This window comes from Zalophus californianus, chromosome 6 (genome assembly GCF_009762305.2).
Source record: "Zalophus californianus isolate mZalCal1 chromosome 6, mZalCal1.pri.v2, whole genome shotgun sequence".
Lineage (NCBI taxonomy): Eukaryota > Metazoa > Chordata > Mammalia > Carnivora > Otariidae > Zalophus > Zalophus californianus.
In genome coordinates, this window is record NC_045600.1 from 142,330,797 (window position 1) to 142,352,332 (window position 21,536).

Here is a 21,536-nt window from a genome sequence, read left to right on the forward strand (position 1 = left end):
ACCCTCTCACAAATCCTGGGAGCCTGTGACAGAATCCAAATTAACAGGGCTCTCTGAAGAGCAGCAAGTAAATTTCTCCCTTAGAAAGGAACTGGCTCAAGCACAGGTGAGTCCAAGGCAATGGAAAGCCTTCCGAGAAAGCTTGGGAGAGCTTGAGAACAAGTGGCCTGAGGAGCTGTGCCTCCAGTTTCTCCAAGCTGCGTCTGGAGCTTTGAGAAGTGTAAGCATGATGGCTTTTTATGCCTGGAGCAAAGCTACCCACCCGCCAGAGAGGCGTCTCTGAGGTGCATTTGACCACAGAAGTGACCAAGAAGTACTGACAGGGGCAGATCTCCCCACGGCCCCACCATCAACCTGGGCTGGAATCCCATCACAGAAAATCCAAGGAAACATGAATTTTTACTCTCAAGTCTTATTACCCTACTGCCCCTTGGCTCCCACACCACAGAGAGAGAGACAGACGACAACTCTGCTGCAACGTGTTTATTATGTGCCAAAAAAACTACACCACAGCTTACTCCACACATCTGTAGGAGAGTGCAGTCTTGCCTGCATATACTACAATGAGGTAGAGACTTCACACACAGCTTCACAAAACCCACAGAGTAGCTGGGATATGCAACAATGCAACGTCAGCTCAGCAGGAGGGAGGGGGGGTTATGACACTGGTTCTTTGGCACACAGCTTCCCAAAGAGGGGCAAGTAGGCTTTTTGTTTTCTTTTTTTTAAAAAAAGAAGAAAGAAAAAGTCAAGTTTTCAAATTCCAGTAGCATTTCAGTGACTGCAACTGTTGCTTCATACACTTCTCAAATGAAAGAAATAAGGGAAGGGTACTTGTCCCCTCTGAGAGAAAGGGCTCCTGTGAGCCTTCATCTGCCCCCACCAAAAAGCAGCCCTTTTTTAGCTCAGTTACAAAAGAAAAAAAAGTCCTGTGACTTTGTGATTAAAAACTTCTATCAACCCTCCCCCCCACATAAGTGCAACTTAAGAAGGTGCAATAAACCATTTAAAACTATATACAGCAGCCGCTCAAATACCGTTTATCCGGTCCAGTTTCAAATCCAAAAAAATTTTTTTATTCTTGGTTGCAAATGCCTTGATTTGCAACTGTGAGAAACAGTGACCAGCAGTCCCCCAGACACAAATTTGCTATAATGTTAAAAGCTGCCAGGAAAGAAAAAAAAATCTCTTGTTCCAAACGACTTAAAAACTGTTTTAAGGAGTGTAAAAAGGAACCGGTAAAAACCCTCGAGCGTAAAATATGAAATATGATTTTGGTTTAAATGAAGAGCAAAGTCTCCTTGTTGTTTACAGTAAAAAACACCAGCTGAACACTCAGTTTATGCCGTTCAGGTGGGGGTTAAATAAATGGAAAGGCACTGTATGGCAACTGCAAGAATGAAACCAACGAGACCTGCGCATCACCACCATCAGTATTGCAAGGAATGTAAAAAAGCGCTTTTAATAAATAAACCTAGATGTAGGCATCGTGTCAATACCTTCTGGACACGTAGTTCTTTTTTGCTTTTCATCGGCAAAATGAGGAACTAAAATCTGGGAAAACTACAGAGTCGCTTGGAGGGTGAGCCAGAGGGTCCTTGCCCTGGCGCACCCCCTGAAAACAAAACCCGACAGAACTCATTGTGCATTAATTAGTGCAGAAACAAAGACAGATTCAGCAAGTGCAAAGGTGACTACGATTTTCCCTTGTCCTTGGGAAGCCAGCTCCCTGGTCGCCAGGGGCAGGAGGGTGCAGGCGGCTGCCTGACCTGCCAGCCTTGGGCGCCACAGGCCACTGGGCACGGCCTGCCCCTCTAGCTGGCGTCTCGGTTCTTCTGGTTCCGCATCAGGGGGCTGTGGTGGCGCAGGCCCTCCATGCTGTGCCGCCAGTGCCAGCAGCTCCGGCAGAAGTATTTGAAGCACACCTGGTTGGGGGAGGAGGAGGAGAGAAGCCATATCCGCGTCAGACCGGAGGGGAGGGGGGCCTGCATGAGCTGCCTGCTCTGCTGGAGAGGGAGCAGGGGTTCCCGGCGGCCTCCGTGCAGTCAGAAGGCATGGTCTTGGGGAACGTCCTCCCTGCTGACAGAGGCCTGACCAGCCGTGGCAAACCCACTATGTGCCCAACTCAAGCAAACGTGAGGGGTTCCTACTGTGCAGAGACGGAGCCAGCTGCCCGCACGCTCTCCTACCACCAGGGCTGCTCGTAGGTCCTGGCTCTTCTCACCTCCTACAGAGCAGCTGCATCAGATGGCTGCTAATTTAGGAGACCATTCAAAGATAGCGGCTACACGTCCTAATGCTGGGCAACACGCCTTCATCTTCACACTAAGTGAGGAGAGGCAATGGGGTATGCCCCACAGTCTGGTCCTACCTCTGGCTGGCCGTGCAACCTCAGCCAGCCCACCAGCCTTTGAACAACTGCCTGAACATGGGGTTCATCTGTGAACAATAGGGACACACAGAAGTCTGCTAGAAGAGGCTCAGCAGAGAGATACCTGTTCTGGGCTTTGCCCAACAACCCAAATTTACTCACACCCTCCCTTTGGAGCCTCCGGTTTAACTTTTACCTACCTGGAGCCTCTGACCCTGAGCAATAAGCACCACTGCAAAAAAAACCAAGCATGGTTGACTGCTAGTGTCTGAACAGGCCCCAAACCTCCCCTAACTCTTGTCCAAGTGTACCAGGCCAGCCACTTGGACACCACTTGGAAACTTGTCAGAAATAAGGAATCTCAGGTTCCACTCCAAACCCACGGAGTCAGAATCTGCATTTAAACATCCTCAAATGTGTGTTTTAACATATGAGAAACACTGCCCAAACACACCCAGAGCCCTGCTCCCACCACCCAGGAACATTCAACAGAAAGCTGCCCACTTCTGACAACTGTGGATAGAAACCAGGTAAAAATATCAAGAGTCCAGAGGCTCACAAGTGAAGAAGAGGTCCTTGAGTAGGGCAAGATCAATGGGGAAAGGCCTGAGTTAGAACTACTGTGCCTGGCTCAGAGGTGCTGCTGACCATACCCACCCAGGTTCCTTCCGTCCACAAAGACATCCTGTTGGCGGTCGTGCCACAAGCAAGGGGAAGGCCAAGGTATCAAGACTTAACAGGCTTTCCCAAGGGCTTGTTTCCCCTGGTCTGACCATCAGGGAACATGACTGCTGCCTCCTTTGTGCTTTCTTAGACAACCCCAAGAGCACCAACCTAGAGACAAATGTGGCATGACAATTTTTAATTGAGGGCGGGGACTTCCTAGACATCTGAAGTGCCCAGGGGACTTACCTGATCTCGACAGAAGAAAGGACCAGGCTGAGAACTGCAGATATGACACAGAGAATCTTCCAGGTAGGGGTCAATCTGAACCTACACAAAGGGAAAAACGAGAGAATGAGTGGCTCTTCCCGCCAGGAGGCCAAATGGGCCAGAAGAGAAGGGACATTACTGAGATATACACAGGAGTGCAGGACATCTCACTGTGAAGAAGATACGGGCAGAGTACAGAGCCCCGAGGGCAGATGCACACACCACGCAAGGCCAGACTGGCAGGCAACAACACACATCACTGCATCTGCATGGGTTTCTCAGCAAATTAGATGCCAGCATTCGATCACCCAGCAAAAGGTAAGTGTTCAGAGGATGCAGGTCAGGTTGGAGAATGGGAATCCAGGGTGCCCAAGCAACGCTGGTCAAACACCCAGTGAGCAGACACCTCACATACTGAAGAGGCTCCACGGTCCCAGCTCCCCTCCACCTCCTTCCTGAGCCTGCCACAGCCAGGCCACGCCCAACCCCAACCTCACTTGGCCCACAAACGGCTCCAACCTCAGGCCCCCCCTGGCTAGTGAAGACCCAGAGTAAGGGTACAGACCAGCGCACTCACCTTCTTGGTGAACTTGGTGGTTTTGATCTCCACAAAAGCAGCGCTAACTGCTTTCAGGTAACTACGTTGGTTATTGAAAGTCACACGACCAGACCCTGGGAACAAGAGAACAAACTTACCCTCTAGCCAAATTCTCCCAAATGCTACTGTCAACACTCAGGAAACTCTGTTTCTAGACCAGGGCTGTCAGATAGAAATGTCATGTGAGATACTTATGTAATTTTAAGTCTTCAAGTAGCCACATTTAAGTGAAAAGAAAGTGGTGGAATTTTTATAATATAATTTACTTAACCCAATATATCCCAATATTACCATTTGAACACATGGCACTAGCCATGTTTTAAGCATTCCGCCGCCCCATTTATTAAACGATGTAGTTATGCAAACTGCGGTGGCACAGACCACTCAGGAGCGGGGGAAGGATTTGCGGAGTGAGATGGGGGCAGGCAGACTCCTCTGGTGCACAGGCAGGGTTAAGAGTGGGAACTAAGATGCACAGAGAACCCCTCTCTGAAGGGAGGGCAGCAGGCAAACCCCTCCTGGCCTGGAGGCACTCCGGAGATCTAGCAGAGAAGCCAAAAGACGACTCATCCTGCCAAACGCTACCTCTGCCCCCCAGCCTCCAGTCCCTGTTCCCAGCCTGCCGTGGAGCACCGATGAGCACATGGTGCTCCTTCCCAACCAGATTCAGTGTGGGTGGGCAGAGTAAGCATTTGGGGAGGTCGGTTAGCCATGCCTTGATCACACAGTTCAGGCTTTGCTCCACCTCCAAACCCCACCACCAAGATTATTCTGCTATGGCTGAGGAATGAACCTTCATTCTCGGGGGGGGGGGGGCGGGGGCTGACCAAAAAGCCCAGCAGTTAGGGCTGCTGACTCCCCTCAGCAAGGATGAGGGCACAGGCCATGACCACACTCTGCTGCCAGAGTCACCTGGCGTCATCCTTCAGCCTAACCTGGTCTCTGGCCCTAGACAGGGCCACTTTTCAAGAACTCTTAATTAGACAACAGGCAAGTTCAGGGAGGTCCTGGCCTTTTAATGAAGTATTATCTGTTGTCATTGGAGACTGGTTTGGCTACAAACTCTGAGCTTCCAACCAAAGTTCTGGTCTCACTTTCACCTCCTATCGCTTCCCATGATCTCCTGTCACTTCCTCCCCCTTCGTGGGAGGTGGTGGGAGAGGGGTGGGTGCAAGGCGCAGTACCAATGGCTTATCTAGAAAACGATGCTATGCTGCTGGTAGATGCTGATCTGCAGACCTGGGTCAGGCCTCCCTCTCCACTCCCGTGGGAAGTATTACAGTCTCGGTCTAGCAAGGTCCCAGGGGCCACCAAGCTTTCCCACAGAAGTGGGACACTTACCAATGGGATACTTGTGCTTATCTGTGTCAATCCCCGCGTACACCACTCCACCAAATAGGTCGTTCAAGATGGCTGCCAGGGCCTCGGCGTTGAGCATCCCGTGCAGAGCACCGACAAACACCGTCCTGCTGGGGTCGAGTCTCTGAGATGGGCTCCGGACAAAGTTGCTGTCAGCCAAGACCCAGGGGATCACCTGCACCTGGAAACCACCCAAAGGTGTGTGAGCCCTGGCAGGGAGCCAGAGAGAGCCAGGCTCTTGTACCGCGAGGCACATGCTCGGGAGGCGCTCCAACTGGGGATACCAAGGCCCATCCAGTGGGGGCATGGGTGTATTGCCCAGTGCCAGGCACACAGGTACTCAGCAGCCACCTCACCCCAACCAGAGCTGGGTTTCACTGAGTCTGTGTAACTGAAATGGGGAAAACAAGTCGAACAGCAGACTCTCCTCCTGGAGAGCAAGTGAAACAGTCCTGACTGTCACACTCAGGAAGCTAGCACTCTACAACCGTCAGCTGGGCTGTTCCAGCAGAGGACCACAGAGCCACAGAGACCATGGCGTCCCTGGGGCAGGAAGGACTCAGAACCTGAAGGGTAAGAACTGGAAGGACAGAGGGTGGGGTTGCTCGAGGTCCCCCAGTGAGACCGTTACTGACCCAGTGTGCGCACGAGTGGGCGTGTGCCAGGGACAGTGGTAGTAACTGGAGACACGCAGGGCGGATGGCTCACAGGGCAGGGGCTCACCATGTCTTTTGCCTCTGAGTCCCCTGAGCCTACAACCAAATCTGGCATAACAGGCAGAAGACTCCACGAGGAAGTGAGCTGACAGATGCCTGGTGTTTTTGGAAAGTTAATCTGTGAAGATCCAGCAACAATGACGACAACAGCAAAAAGTCTCGAAGCAGGAAGAGATCTGAGGCAGAGGCCACAGCTGAGAGGACAGGTGATGAGGACCTGGAGGTCCAGGTGGCGCTGGGCACAGAACAGGCCAAGACCAAGAAGATTCTTCGACAGAGGAGGCTGCACAAGTTAGACCACCTAGGCCTGGCGGGAGAATGAAGAGTCGGGGCTGAGGGGGTCCAGGCCTAGAAGACCCTGGGATGAGCGCCTGATGGCAGTTACCAAAAAAACTCATTTCACGGGAAGATGAAAAAGTCCATTTTGCTTTTCCACCCCCATGGGGAGAATTACCACCATCTTGGTCTACATCCCAGGGGCCAGCAAGCTTTCCAAGCTTTCTCTTACACTAAGCTCAAGAGTCCAGGATGACAGGACATCCCCACAGGAAGGTGGGGCTCAAGGAGGACATGAAGCTGGAGAGGGGAGTGTGGGTCTGAAAGTGAGAGCAGAGCCACAGGAGTGAGTGGCCGAAGTGACGGGGAGAGAAGAGTCCAACACTGATGGCATGGTGGCAGGGAGGGGACACACACAGAAGAGTCTGAGAGGGAGGTCACAACCAGGAGAGCCCAGAGTCAGCGCACCAGAGACAGGCGGGGAATCCCTGCAGGGTGACGGGCTGGGGACAGGAGACAGGGAGGTGCCGGCAGGGGGCACTGAGGAGGGCCAGGGGTCTGGGGTATGGCCGTGGCAGCCTCTCACCACGAAAGCAGGGGACAGGGCGATGGAGCAGGTTAACCAAGTCCTGGAGTGTAATGAGGTGGGAGAGCCACATGAGCCCCACACAGTGAGAAAGGGCAGCCGTGAGGCCGACTTATCCTGCCACTAAGACCGAATGTGAATTAACACCAGGAAACATCTATACAATAAAGAGCCAGCTTTGTTACTTGGATTATTTATTTTATTTTAAATCCAATGTGACCATCTCAGTTTTTTTTCCCCTTTACCCTACAGATTTTAACTGACTTTACTTACTAGAGCAGTTTTAAGTTCACAGAGAAACTGAGCCGCCAGCACCGAGCTCCCACCTTTTCCCTGCTCCAGTGCACACACGGCCTCCCCCACTATGAGCAGCCCTGACCAGAGCGGGGCCTGCGCTGCAATCAGGGAACCTACGCCAGACATCATCAGCACCCGGAGTCCGTGGTTCACTTTAGGGTTTAATCCTGGTGTCTGTTGTACATTCTGTGAGTTTTGACAAATGTGTAATGGCATGATCCCACCACTGGAGCATCACACAGAGTAGTTTCTCAGCCCTAGAAATCCCTTGCTCCACCTATGCATCCCTCCCTCCTCCATAACCCCTGGCAACTGCTGATCTTTTTACTACAATATGCATTGCAAGTCCCCATTTTATAGATGAGGAAACGAAGGTTCAGATATATTAAGTATCTAGTCCAGTATCACAGAAGTGATGTTCTCTGGAACCAGATTTTTAAAAAAACACTGATTCCTGAGCACAAAACTTCCTTTTGACAATTGGTTCTCAGACATCACCCTCCAGGACCATTTGTGGAGCTTGGTCCAAAGCGGAGGTTCTGACGCTCCTCCCAAACTGACTCAGTAAGTCTGAGACAGGACCCAGGAAGGGCCCTGGCAGCCCCAGCAGTGAGGGTCACAGGTGGAGTGACACTGCTAGAGACCCATGATGCTGAGGGCACAGGCACACAAGGCCATGAGCAGAAAAGGCGTAAACACAGAGAAGCATATGGAGGAACGCACATCACTGACGAAGCCCTGGATGGGAGCCAAGAGGTACTCGGTGGACGGTATGGGCTAAGGAAGGATTTACCCACCACAGACTGGGGGGTTGGGAGGCACAACCTGAGGGCAGGACTAGGGAGAAACAGCTGTAGATTGTCAGTTAATTCCAAGTAGAGAAAGCTGCTGTTTTCAATTTCATTTCTGTTTGGGACAGAGGCGTTGGCTAGAATAAGGGCTGGGACATAGTCCGATCTTCACAGGCAGGAGCACACATATACCAGTAAGGCCCCACGGTTTTTTGTTTTTCTACCCTAACTGAGTATTTTGTTGTCCTTACTGTTAACATGGGAGGCGCAGCCTTCTCGTCTCAGGAGGAATGTTCGCCCAAAGCCCGCGTATTCACCCACCCCAGGAAACCCACTGCCTCATGCACCAAGCACCCTGACCCAGAGAGGACATCGTATTAACCCACCTCCTTGCAGCGCATCCTTCGGCTGGACATCTTGAAATAATATTCACTCAAACCATCTGGGCTCAGCGGGTCATGAGAGCAAGCCTGAAGCAAGGCCCGGACAGACTTCTCTAGTTCGAAGACCAGATACACATACCCTATTTCCAGATAAAAGGAGATACAGCATTAACATCCCTGGGGTGGTTACTCCTCAGCCTTGGTTTTGCAGTAGGGAGTTTCTTCCAAGAAAAATGGCCTCGTGTAAGATAAGATACATGTCTGTTCTACTCCTGGAATGTCTTTCTGAACGTAAGCACCTGCCAGGTCAGATGGCTGGGCCAAGCAAGGGAGAAGCATACCATCTCCCACCCAAGGGAGGGAAAGGACAAGGTGGGACACAGGATCCCATCCTAACCACACGGCTCTTCATCCCAGAACACACAGCATGTTCTGGGCAGCAGAGCCAGGCTGTTGTGGGGCAGGGAGGACGGCAGGCCTGTGGCCGGTCTGCTGGGGCACGGAGGTATTGCTTTAAAAGCCTAGTTAGACCACTGGTTCAGTTCATCGGAACATTTTCAGTGAAGATGGGGCAGAGTGAAAATAGCACCTGCTCCTTTCTACAGGGAGGGGATCTCATTTCAGACCAGTGAGGAATCAGATGCTTGGTCCTCATTCCTGCCAACTCCAAAGGGATCTCAGAATTAGGTCAGGCAACAATATAACTGGGCAAGAAAGGCAGGCAAAGGAAAGCTTTCTGAACGCCTCATTTCGAGAGGAAAGTAGCTGCCGGGGTTTGGGTTTGGAGGGAAGTGCACAAGGAAGTTGCACACAGCAAGATTCACAGGCAGCTGACTGCAGTGTAAGTGTGGACAGAAGGAACATTAGCTCAAGGAAGCAGAGGGATGTGCTGGGTTGGAGAGGAGTGCCGACAGCTCAAAGTTCTGTGCTCTGGAGTGCCCAAACCACATTACCAGCATGCAGCTGGGACAGCCCAGCATCCCTCAGTGCAATTATGTACTAGGGAGGGGAAAAAAAAAGCTCCTACCATGTCTGTATTACCTTTAGGCATATTACCTTTGGGAGGACACCGGGGGTGCTTGCCATCCTTACCAGGCCACTCCACACTCAGAGAGCCAAAAACACGGAAGGTGTTAACCAATCCAGCTGCAGGAAGATGGAAAAGAATGGTGGAAACTGAGGGACGTCCCCTGCCCAGAAAGGCGCAAGCACAGAACCACTCTTCTCCCAGACTTCTTTCACCTTGACAAACCACTCAGAATTGACCTTGGGTCTAGTGACAAGCGTCAGCACCAGTCACAGAAGCAATATGGGCGTTTATGAAATGCACCCCTGCCCCCACTCCTGTAACACCCTGTGCCTGGGCCCAGCCTCAGCCCTGGCTTCAAGTCCAAGTTTAATGCTCTTGAGAGACACGCCCACTTTCAGTGCTCAAAGCAGCAGGTCTCAGAGGCAGCTCACCTTCCGTAATATCCCAAGGAACACCTCCTAGGAACACCTTGCAAGAGTAGATAGGATTCTTGTAGTTCCGGGGAGGAAGCTGGCCACTCCAGGTACAGGTGGCTTCATTCACAGCTTTGGTGGACGACAAAGAGAGAAATGGGTCAGAGGATCAACAAAGTCACTGATCTTTTCTGGGATGAACTTATCCAGGAAGAACTAGACAGGACATGGCCCCAGCCTGGCTGCCCGGGAGGACATCCATGAGTATTCTGAAAGGCAAGAAACCTTACCCTTCAACAAACCAGTCAGCCCAGTGTGGCAATTCTAAATCACTAATTCTGCCTCCACTAAAACAGAGAAAAAGAGCAGAGCAGATGTGTAGGGTAAAAATGATCACAACCCAAGCCTTTTTCAAACAGGTGATTGATAAGCTAACCACAAAGCAGCTTTACCTAGTCATGGCTTACAATACTAATTAATTTAAATTTCTAATTACTTTTAAATCAACAAAGCAATTTTGTATACAATGTCCTACAGGCTTTCTGGCCCAAACTGGCCTTCTCCCCAAATGTTCCAATGAGGAACATTCTACTGTTTTCTGGTCTCCACTCTGAACTCAGTCTCAGAAGTCAGAACACTGCCAGCAAGAACCAGCAGGAGCAACCCAACAAGACAAGAATGTCTCCACCGTTCCCCTACTCAGAACCACGTCCCATCACTGCCAGAGCTAGCTTCATAGCACCTGAACAGACACTGGGCCTTCCTTGATGCCAACCCTGTTAAGAGAACAGATTTCCCCGCAACCACCCTGCTTCCTATTTATACCAAATGCAAGTTTGTCTAAACCTACTGTGAAGTTTCTCTGACTCAAACACCTCATTAGGAAACCCTTTCTGCTGTACAGAGTAGAAACCATCTTCTGTTTGGCCATTCTGAAAACTTCTAGAGGCCTCTCTGTTCTTGGCGTCCAGTTTGGCCTTCGGCCCATCTCATCAGTCTGTGCCTTTCCCGATCAGTGGGGACTGACTAGTCCTTGCCCATTTTAGTCCTTCAGCACTGGGGCAGAGAGCCAACGAAACCAACCATCACGTCCATCCAGGACAATGACGTGGAAGCTCATTCCTTAAAAGGCACAGGCCCAATGTATTGCTGTGCCAAGAACTTGGGTACCATCAGCAATATTTTGCGAACAAAAACATAAATCAATATAAGGGCCTCATCCAAAAGCAAGGTAATGTCATTTCTTAGGCAAACAATGGCACTAGTACAAACATGAGTTGCCAAAACCATTAAGTGAACAGGGTGTCAGAAATATCAGGAGAATGAGATCAGGTTCAGCTCTATGATGGGAAAGATAGACAAACTGAAGCCTACAAAAACAAACGGATGGAGAAACTGAACATTCACTTAGTCATCAACTCCAGAACCTTGGAAGAGCAGGCAGTGAGCATCTCCCTGAAGCTTCGGTGTCCCAACTTACTAGTAAGACTCCTTTACTTCCAGGTACCGGTATAAGATGAGGAACAGATTCAATACGTGTTTAGGAGAACTTAAATGACAGAACCTAAGGGTTCCTGAGAGACCAGGACATCCCTTACCTTATAGGCTGACACAGAGACCACCTACCCCACAGCGCATCCCTGAGTAGACCAATCAGAAAGCCTCGGGGAAGAAAGCTCCAGCATGGGTTATGTCTGACAGGTCTCTGAATTAGAAAGGGGAGAGGTAGACAAAATCCTGGGCATCACTTCTAGGGTTTCTCCTGAATACACCCACCCGTGAAAGAACCAAAAGCAACACTCATACACAGCCGACTTCCACGGAAGAGCACAACAGAGAGGTGGGCCCGACCCCGTACGGGCACAGCCTCTTTCCTCTCTGCTCAGCCGCAGAGAAGTTCCTGAGTTTGTCCCATTAGCACACAGAACGGACCACAGACTTCACCACACAACCAACTCCCCTTCTGGACAGTTCACCAGTCTGTGAACTAAAGTCACTTACTCCCTGTGCCCAGAAGGAGGCCTCAGGCCCCAGGCATGGCCACGGCCACACTCACCTGCAGCTTGCCGGTGCAGCCTGGCCTCTCTCTCGATGCTGAAGGGGTCCTTGGGAGCTTCGAGGAGGTCCCAAGATGGCCACACAGAAGCTCCTGGCCATCTCTTGGATGCACTGGTTGGGGAGGGGCTGACCGCAGCAAGAGCAGCTTGCTCTTGGTCCATCCGGGACCCAACCCCCATCTTTAAAGGGTCTCTGGGACCACCCCCCGTCAGAGACAGGAAGGGCAGGGGAGGGGAAATGCGAAGGCTGGACTAGGGGAGGAAAAAGGAAGATACAGGTTTTTAAATGACAGTTTTGTTATAAAAGTAATAATCACATTCTATATAGAAATTATACCATTTAGCTCTGATATTCTTTTATGTATTTTCTTCCTATGCATTTTTATTAGCTGTCCTTATACTAAAATTTAAACAAATCCTTTCCTCCTGAACTCAACATTTTTTTTCATATTTCCCAGTCTTCATGATCATTTTTAATTAATTTATGATAATCTATTTAGGGAACAGGCTACATTTCACTAACCTATTCCCCTACTGTTAAACATTTAGACACATTTCAAGTTTTCAGGATTATAAATACAAACTGTAAGGTATAGCTTTTTCTTACTTTGTGTGGGTTTTTTTGGGTCCAATTCCTAGATGTAAAACACCAAAATGCTTTCTAGGAGGGTTCTGCTTTCTATCAGAAATGTAGGAGAGTGTAGCTTTCGCTATAAGCTTATGTCAAAGCTCTAAATTTTTACTAACTTAGGTGGGTAAAAATGATTCCACATTATCAAAAAAACACAAACTAGTTAGTCAGAATATTTCCTATAAGTTCAAATACTGCCTCTATTTCCCTCTTCTGTGAGCTGTCTACCCTTGGGGTTGGGTACCTAAGAAAATTCTTTCAACAAAATCCCAAAATATCAAAGCTAGTTATGAGGTAAATTTCCAAGACTGAGCCCCATCTGAGTAACATAAGTAGGACCAGAAGCATTTTAGTAAACTGAAGTCCGGAGAATCAAAGGGACCTGCTTGTGGTCCCCCTTCTGGAAACGTGGCCGAAACAGATAAAACCAACAAGCAGTGGGAACACCAACGCCAGGTTTCGTATTCTAGGACAGGCTGACAGGAGACCAGGTGGGTCCTAAAAGGTCATGCAATGGATGAGAAACGAACCACATCCAACGCTACCAGTCCTGGATACAGAAGAGAGGAGGGTAGGAAAAGCTGCCATCGTATTCACTCAGCAGGCGGCTGAGGGGGTTTAGCAGTAGAGAAAGTCAAACCTGAAATTGTATTTTATCTCAGGATGATTTCTCACTGCCATTCCCATGTATTTACTTCTCCTGTCCCCGATCCCTCATCTATTCTAATCCACCCACCAATTCTACTTAGCGCAGGTGCCGCTCCTGTCACACATGGCTGTGGAGAAGGAGCATGTGGCACATAAATTAACTGAGTTCATACATTCATCATGGCCTCACATGGAGAGGTGGCATGGGTCAGTAAAGAGACTAGAGGAGCTACAGTCAGTCTGATCTGGATTAAAATCCTAGCTTTAATAATGACTAACATGTGATTTTTACTTCACTTAGAAATCTTGAGATAACATATGCAGAGGTACATGAACAGTACTGTTTCAAGGCTCAAGAAAACAACCAAACAGATCAAGAAAGAGAACAATGCAGGACTCCCATATTAACTTTTGAAATTATTTCTCAAAGCCCTTGAAGTAACTTGTAAGAGGAGAGTCCGCTGCCTGAGTCCTGAAAGGTACTGCTCAGTGAGTATATAAGGCATCATCTCCTCTATGGTAGGTGAAGGTTCTCTATACCGATTCCGTCATTCCACCTCCCACCGGCACTCTGATGGACACGCTTCCCACGGCACGCTCCCTCACCCTGCCCACCTCACTCCCCGACAAGTTACATACAATCAAATCTGAGAGATGATCCGATCCAGAACTGAAGCCACTGGTGTCCGAGTCAGAGGGGCTGCTAGAACGGGAGTCCAAGATGGGCCGGGTGTCCAGGCGGGATCCTCTAACTGAGGGTGCTGGAAACTTGTCCACCAAGTCAGATCCAAGGGGGTCCAGAGGCAGGAAGCTCAAGGGGGGTTTCCCCAGGACATTGCCCAGTGGGTTGTGAAGCATGCTCAGTACTAGGAAGAAAAAAAAAAAAGAACGAAGTCTCACGACCTCTTCGTTTTCTTCCCAAACAACAGTCCTTCCCTTTCCTCCCACAGCTGCCCGAGAAGATACACAAAGGCACAACCACCGAAGCACAACAGAACCACAGGGAGGGTGTAACGAGGAGACGTCCAACACCGCCCGTGGCCAACTAGGGCCCGTTAGAGGCAGTTCCAGGACGGCTTTCTGAAGACCAGAGTTCTTGCTGCAACAGCAGAACAGCTCTCCGCCACCCAAACTTAAGGGTCAGTGCCAGTATTTGGGGAAACTGTGCCAGCAGGAACGCTGGTCACAGCTACTATCAATGTCTGGATACACACGTCCTGCTGCCTTAGGAGACACCTTCAGCACAATTAGGAAGCCCAAACCACACTCCTTCCTTACTGCCTGCCAACATATTTATTCAAAGAATTCCCACCTTTCTAACACTATCTAGAGCTCCAGGACAGAATTTCATGCCACGCCCCACAAGTCTGATTCAACACAAGCACGCCATCTCCTCTGCAAAGCTCCCTCACACAAAGTGCTTGCAGGTACAGACTCTCTGCTATTCACTCCTGAACTTCAGACACTGAGGGTGGAAGGACAGTGTGGTTAAGCCCACTCTGGCTTAAGACGAACCTGGGCTGGAACCCTAGGTCCGACACCACCTCTCTGTGGCTGTGTGCCCTGCAAAGCTTGTGGAGTCCTCATTTTCTCATAAGGTCTCGAGTGGAATAGCAACTATTTCATAGCTTCATCGGCAGGGTTCAGTAACGAAGACAGCAGATGGACAGTGCTCAGCAGAGCAGTGCCCAGCACACAAATATTTAAATACCAAACATCAAAAAAGAATGAAGCAAAGGGGACGCCTGGCAGGTCATGATCCCAGGATCCTGGGATGGAGCCCCGCATTGGGCTCCCTGCACAGTGGGGAGCCTGCTTCTCCCTCTGCCTCTGCTCTGCCACTCCCCCTGCTTGTGCTCTCTGTCAAATAAATAAAATCTTAAAAAAAAAAAAAAAAAGAGTGAAGCAAAGGCCAGAAGACGTAAGGGAGGTAAAGTGGAAGAAAGGGACATCTTTCCACCCTTGGCCTTGAAGACATAAGGAATCCAAAGGAAAACATGCCTTTCCTCCATGAGGATGAAGAATAAAAGGGCTTTGCCATGCAGCATGGCAGCACAAGGGCTAGGGAAGAAGCGTTCACCTGATAATGTTTTCATCGGAAGACAGGGGAAAATGTCCACCTCAATGGCTGTGAGGTGAAACCAATGTACTGTGCAAAGTACTGTGCGTGTGTGTCTCTGTGCGTGTGCGTCTTTGTGTGTGCGTGTGCAGGTGTGCGTGTGTGCGCACGTGCACAGGTGCTCAGTAAGCAGTGGCCATACCTGGCCCCCCTCCCCAGGTCACTGAGTGACACACAGGTAGTCAGAGCTGGCTTCCTCTCAGGTCCTTCGTCGGTCCGAACGCCAGCTGGGGGCTGTGCTCGGTCCAAAGTGGCAGGAACGAACCCCTCCAGGCCTCCCATGCAGTCACAGTGAAAGCACGCTTCGCAGGGCACACACACACGCCATTTGCGACAGAGCGCATGTGCCAGAGGAGACCAGCCTGTCTCCTGTGACCCAAAGATGAAGAGAGGGTGGGTGTACCTTTAACTTTTTAAGTGCAGGGGATATTGTGGATGTGTGTGTTTATTTTATTCTGGTACATATATCCTGGATTCTTAAAGAAACGGTCACACCGGTTTCCCAAGGGGATGTACCACTTTACATTCCTACTGGCACTGAAGAGAGTCTCCGTCCCCTCCACATCCTGGCCCCCAGCTGGTACGCTCAGTCTTTTTCATTCTAGCCAGTCTGATATGCATGTGTGCTGGGGGGCGGGGGGGGGGGGGGGGGGGCGCTGAACCACCTACGGCAAAGGAGTCTGCTAGTTTATTACTTTGCTTTTTAAGAAAACATTCTTTTCACTGGGGCTTTGAAAGCAATTTTCTAAGCATGGGCCCATAACCCTATGCTCAAAGTAAGCGTCTCTCAATGCTTGGATTCTGACATCCACCAGAAATAATCCTTGTCAAACTTCTCAAATACTCTTTGACAAGCCACTGCCTCAGTGAAGCACAAAATCCAAGGCCCTGAGCTCGTGCTCTGAGAAGGCAGGAGGTGTGAAGATTTATTCAAGGCTTCTTCTTGGTGCTGCAAAACCTGGCATAAAAGTGCTGTGAAAATTAGTGGATCATACATATTGGCCTTAAAATGGTACTAATGCCCTAGAGGGCCTCATCTTCCTTCACATTTTACAGAAGTGTAGGGTGCCGAATAACAAGGTATACAGAGCTTTGAAAATCAAGTTTGGGCGTGCAGACTTCACCGTGAAGGTACTAGGCAGACACCGAAGATCTGCTGTGGGGGTGGCTGAGGCGGCTGACAGGAAGGCCCCCCTGCACCCAGGGCCCAGCTGAGAGACTGTGTCTACGCTCGATGGGCCACTCTCTCCACCGGGACCCACACAGGGCTGTGAAGGAGGAAGTGCGTGTGCGTGACAAGAGCTGACGGGAACAGCCGCAGGGCAGGGGAAGGACAGAAACGGGTCATGCAGTGGACGCAGACGCAAACCAGCCATTTCAGCGTGCTGAGAGCTGCAAGTGGGGTGAGGGACAGACAGAAGAAACGGGAGGTGGCGGGACGGTGAACACTGAGCTCTGAGGATGGCAAGAAGCAGGACTGTGACCAGGAGTGGGCCGACGTGGAATGTATGAGAGGCTGGACAGGACATCCATAAGGAGATGAACGGGACCCATGTAACTGGGCCTGTGGTTAAAACCAACAAACACTGAGATCCTCGGAGAGGGAAAGAACCGAGAAATTGGAAGGAACAAAAGGAATGGCCCTGAGGTAAGTGGTAGATGAGGCCACCTCATCTCCCTCTTGACAAAGCAGCACCATTGGAGAGAAGCCCCCAGCAAGCGCACAAGCCAGAGGGGGCCGCTCCCCAGGAAAAGACAAGACACAGGGCTGTGTGTCAGTCCTAGGAAAAGGTACAGCACTGTAGGGAGCCGAGTTCTCAAGGGAAACAGCATAAAGCAGCAGAAAAAAGCTCAAGAGAGGATGGCTGGCCCAAAGGGCTTGTGTCTGGGGGGCGCCAAAGACAGTAAATATGGGCTACAGTAACTGTCTTCACCCAAGGTTTTGAAAAAAAGTGTATTTGGAAGAGTCAAAAAGCAACTTGGGTGCCACTGCAGACTACTTTTCTCATTCCCATCAGTTTCTGTTCACCACCGTTATTGGTACTTCTGTCTACCAGCCACAAATCCATCCACTTCAACTAACATGCAATTTTTTTTTTTTTTTACCATGCCCACAAAGATATCTTGAGGCTCTGTCAAATTCCTGTGTCAAAGTGAGGAATTATGTCTACAGCACTCCTCTCAATGTGATAATAAGCCTGTCTAAAAAGAAAATGGCATGACAACCCACATTGGCCACTAATGAACTCACTTCCTTAAGTGCCCATGGTTCATGGTCAATCATCTGTTCTACAGTCTGGACCAGGTTCAACCAAGCTCCTACCATTCACTAAGACCAACTTCCACTTACTGCACATAGAGCATGTGCCAGATGCTTTGTCAGAAGCACTTTAGGTAAGTAATCTTCACTAAATCCTAAGCAGTGAGTCCTATTACCCCATCTTAACAAAAGAGAACCCAAGGCTCAAAGGGCAAGCATTGGTATAAGTAACAGCTAGTGAGTGACAGGATGGGACCCAATTCTTTCTGATTCTGAGCTGTATCTTCTGAAACCCACCTTTCCTGGCTACTTTTATTTTTTCCTAATACTCAGGACTTTACATCTTTTTGCCTTCCTGTTCTCAACACCTCTCTTTTGTTCAGATTCCTTTAAGACCATCAGCTACTGACTGACAAAGCTCTTGAGCCTACCAAAGGTCAGTGCCTTGGGATCTAAATCATCCAGGCCTTGAAACTTCTCTAGGGCCTTGCCACTGTAGGAACTCATTAAAAATGCATTATGGGCCCCACTCCAGACCTAGTGCATCAGAACCTGCATTTTGAACAAGATCCCCAGGGGGTTTGTGTGCACATTAAAGTTTGAGAAGCACTCATCTAGAAAAACCTCAGGCTTGCTACATCAAACTTCTCATCAGTTCCCCTCACCACACCCCAAAAACCTTTCATGTCATTATTTCCCTTGACTTAAAAACTGCAGGTTAAACACAGCTCTAGTACAGCATAATAGCAACTAATACCTAAAATAACAAAAGCACGGTGGCTATATAGGACATTTTCCAAAGAGTCCGATGTCTGAAAACATTGGTGGGGTGCGCAGAGGGGAGTGGGGTGGAGAGAGGGAGGGTGATAGTAACAAGGAGCAAAGAATATATAAGATTGGTACAGACTGGGGCGCCCGGGTGGCTCAGTCGTTAAGCGTCTGCCTTTGGCTCAGGTCATGGATGGAGCCCCGGGTCCGGCTCCCTGCTCCACAGGAAGCCTGCTTCTCCCTCTCCCACTCCCCCTGCTTGTGTTCCCTCTCTCGCTGTCTCTGTCAAATAAATAAATTTTAAAAAAATCTTAAAAAAAATGGTACAGACTGTGGTAACAGTTTTGGGAAAAATGTTGACCGGAGCAAGCTGAATGTTGCGAAAAATATTCAAGACAACCAAAAAAAGACTTTGTAAGCTCATACTGGGCAAAAACAAAGGGAGCTAGGACCTACTGCTTGGAGCAGACACCTGTTAAGAGAGAAGGAGAAGCACCACGAAGGACACTGCTGGGTCAGGTGACAAAACTGGACTACGAACAAGTTTAATGAAAAGTATTATATCAACTTTATGTTGACTGGAATTGAGAACGGCTTTGTTATGTAAGAACATCTCTATTCTCAGTGGTTCAGGAAGAACTTATGTAGAGACAGAGAGAAAGAGAACATGCAATTGATAAAGATGAATGTCAACAATAGGAGAATCTGGACAAAAGAAATACAAGCATTCCTTGTATAACTTTATAACTTTAGTAAATCTGAAATTATTCCCAAACAGAAAGTTTCTTTTTAAATGACACGAAGGAAAACTAGTCAATTCCCACTGGACTTTCTCCGCCTCTTTAAAGGTAACTGGATCTAGCCTGAAAAGGAGAATCAAGTACAAGTAATAGGGCCTAGAATCCCCAGCGGGGGTGACAGGGGAGGGGAGGGGGATGATAATAAAGTACCTTTCGAGCCTCTGCCTAGAAGAAGAAATAATCTTCTTTTAAACAAGCTTTTTAAAACCTCAAAAACATTTGTATATCTGCAGGCACACATGTGGACAAAGTTCTGCCTTCTCAACCAAGCATGCCAACCCACTCCAACAGTAATTAGCTCAACATCTGGCAGAGAGCAGGGGATCAGTATCTGCTAAATAGTACTGGAAGGAAGGAGACATCACATCCCTTACAGCCAGTATGCTCACTGAGGCTACACCCTTTCCATCAAGGTTATTCAACTTAAGGACACAATACTTGACTTAGAGGCAACTCGGAACAGGGGGAAAAAATTTCAGTTCATCCCAACCCAGCCCATCACCAAAACAGAGGTTGAGAGAAGTGGTTACTTGCCACATCCAATTTGTGACAATACTCCTTCCGCTGGTTTCCAATACTTTCTTCAAAGAGAACTAAACATATATAGGTACAGGTGGAACACAGCTACTCTGCTTGAGGAAGGGCAAGATGAAAGAGGCACCTCCCTGCCATCTGTTGGGATCCTTGCAGCCATGGATACACACTTCTGTGTTCAAGTACGAAGAGCAGGAAAGAACGCTTCGCTGAACACCATCCCAGCCACATAGAAGAACAGGGGAAAGGCTGTTCTGATGGCTCAGAAAGGGACAATGCCATCTAGCAGACATAAGGTCTGAGTGCCCCGGGATTAATACCACCTGGGTCACATCAGCACCTCCATGCAGTTTCCTGCAAATATTACAGTGGAAGGGGCCAAGAATACAGTAGGAGTTGGACTAGAAGATACAGGGAAGAAAACCTAGTATAAACAGGTCTAGGATTTTCCAGGTATTTTTATATTTCCTTCAACCCACAGAAGGAGCCAGGTTTCTGGAAACTGCCACCCGTGGTCAGATGCCCCGGAATGACCTGACTGCCCCTAAATTGTCAACTCACACAGGGCCTGGCCAGGCAGTTCTTTGAATGTCTACAGACCAAAGGAAAAGCTTCTGGGGAAAGTGGCACCTCATTTCAAGAGATGGAACCTGTCTTGCTCTCGGCTCAGACCCTGAGACCACACTTCCCTTGACGTAAGGTTGCTGGGGGGCCAGCACTGATCCTTAGCAGCTGAGAATCAGGAGGGAAGGAGCCAAAAAGCTAGAATTGATAGGTTTCCCTCTTCCTAACTTGAAGTAGGAAGTGTATTTACTGGAAAAGCTTCATAACCTAAAACAGTGGAAGTGATAGGTCACTTACGCTGCAGGCCAGTAACTTATCTCGAAGTCCACTTCCCATCACAGGGCACAGAGCTTCACCAAGGCCAGATGTCAAGTATTAACCCAGATGGCTTGGGGGGTGGGAAGTGTGGGAGAGAAGTCCATAGTCACCCTTCAATGGGAGCCAAGGCCCTAACCTCTGCGCTCTATTCCTGAACTCCACAACTCGGGGACCATAGGAAGTCTGAGATTTACCAAGTCCCTCCAGCCCCGGTGGCCAAGCGCATGGCACTTGTATCTTCCAAAAGTGACTAAGAAAAGCAGTGTGCTCTTCCTGGGGCAGAGGCACTCATCCCCACTCATATGCTGGCAAGAATCAGCATCAGCTACAGACAGCTCTCAGGGAAGTCACGGAGCGGGGAGGGGAGAGGACCTGGCAGAGGGTTCCATCTCATTAATGCTACCTCAGAGGGTACAGGAGACCAAATCAGCAGTAATATTTTTAGACTGATTGTTAACTTTCTCCACTTTCACCCTTCTATGCCAGCTCCTGTGGGTTTTACAGCTGAGTCACTGTTCGAATTTTCTGAAGCCTTCCCCAAGAGTACAAAGTCACCCAGAGTCTGATGGTGGCAGCAATAATGGCAGCAAGAGCTTGGCACTGGATGTGGGTATTGCAAGACACTGTCTGAGTTTGAGCTCAGCTTGGGGAGAGACTAGGCCCAAGACATCAGAGTCAGATGCCTGCTAGCTACTGGGAGTAGTCATGGAAAAAACCCAAACCAGGGGCCATTATTTCTAGCCTGAGATTTAGGGCCACATACCTGGAACCCTTCCTTCCCTCTCCCAACCCTTGGTTCTAGGCTGTGTGCTCAAAATCCATCTGAAGGCATAGAGGTAGGAAGGGGGAGGGAAGCACTCACTCCAGGTACAACAGACTGCTCTTTGCCTAGAACTCCAACACTGCAACTCTCCACCGCACCCCAACTCCCCACACCCCAACTCTGCACCCTACCCCAGCTCTCCACCGCACCCCAACTCTGCACCCTACCCCAGCTCTCCACCGCACCCCAACTCTGCACCCTACCCCAGCTCTCCACCGCACCCCAACTCTGCACCCTACCCCAGCTCTCCACCACACCCCA

At 49.5% G+C, this 21,536-nt stretch overlaps 1 protein-coding gene across 13 annotated transcripts in view; it reads right to left on the reverse strand.

The window, feature by feature from the left end:
* Window positions 1-719: 719 nt before the first annotated feature.
* Window positions 720-21,536, reverse strand: part of CPEB1 (cytoplasmic polyadenylation element binding protein 1) — a 96,234-nt gene continuing 75,417 nt past the window's right edge. For 9 of the 13 annotated variants that reach the window (XM_027569626.1, XM_027569618.1, XM_027569625.1 and 6 more), the window contains 9 exons: window positions 13,729-13,955; window positions 11,810-12,062; window positions 9,772-9,885; window positions 9,352-9,456; window positions 8,314-8,450; window positions 5,244-5,442; window positions 3,882-3,976; window positions 3,284-3,364; window positions 720-1,925 (listed from right to left, as the gene is read on the reverse strand). In XM_027569626.1, the coding sequence (XP_027425427.1) occupies window positions 1,815-1,925; window positions 3,284-3,364; window positions 3,882-3,976; window positions 5,244-5,442; window positions 8,314-8,450; window positions 9,352-9,456; window positions 9,772-9,885; window positions 11,810-12,062; window positions 13,729-13,955 (1,322 nt within the window). In that variant the 3' untranslated portion in view covers window positions 720-1,814. The remainder of the gene's footprint in view (window positions 1,926-3,283; window positions 3,365-3,881; window positions 3,977-5,243; window positions 5,443-8,313; window positions 8,451-9,351; window positions 9,457-9,771; window positions 9,886-11,809; window positions 12,063-13,728; window positions 13,956-21,536) is intronic. The other 4 variants (XM_027569616.1, XM_027569615.1, XM_027569624.1 and 1 more) reach the window with 2 other exon arrangements.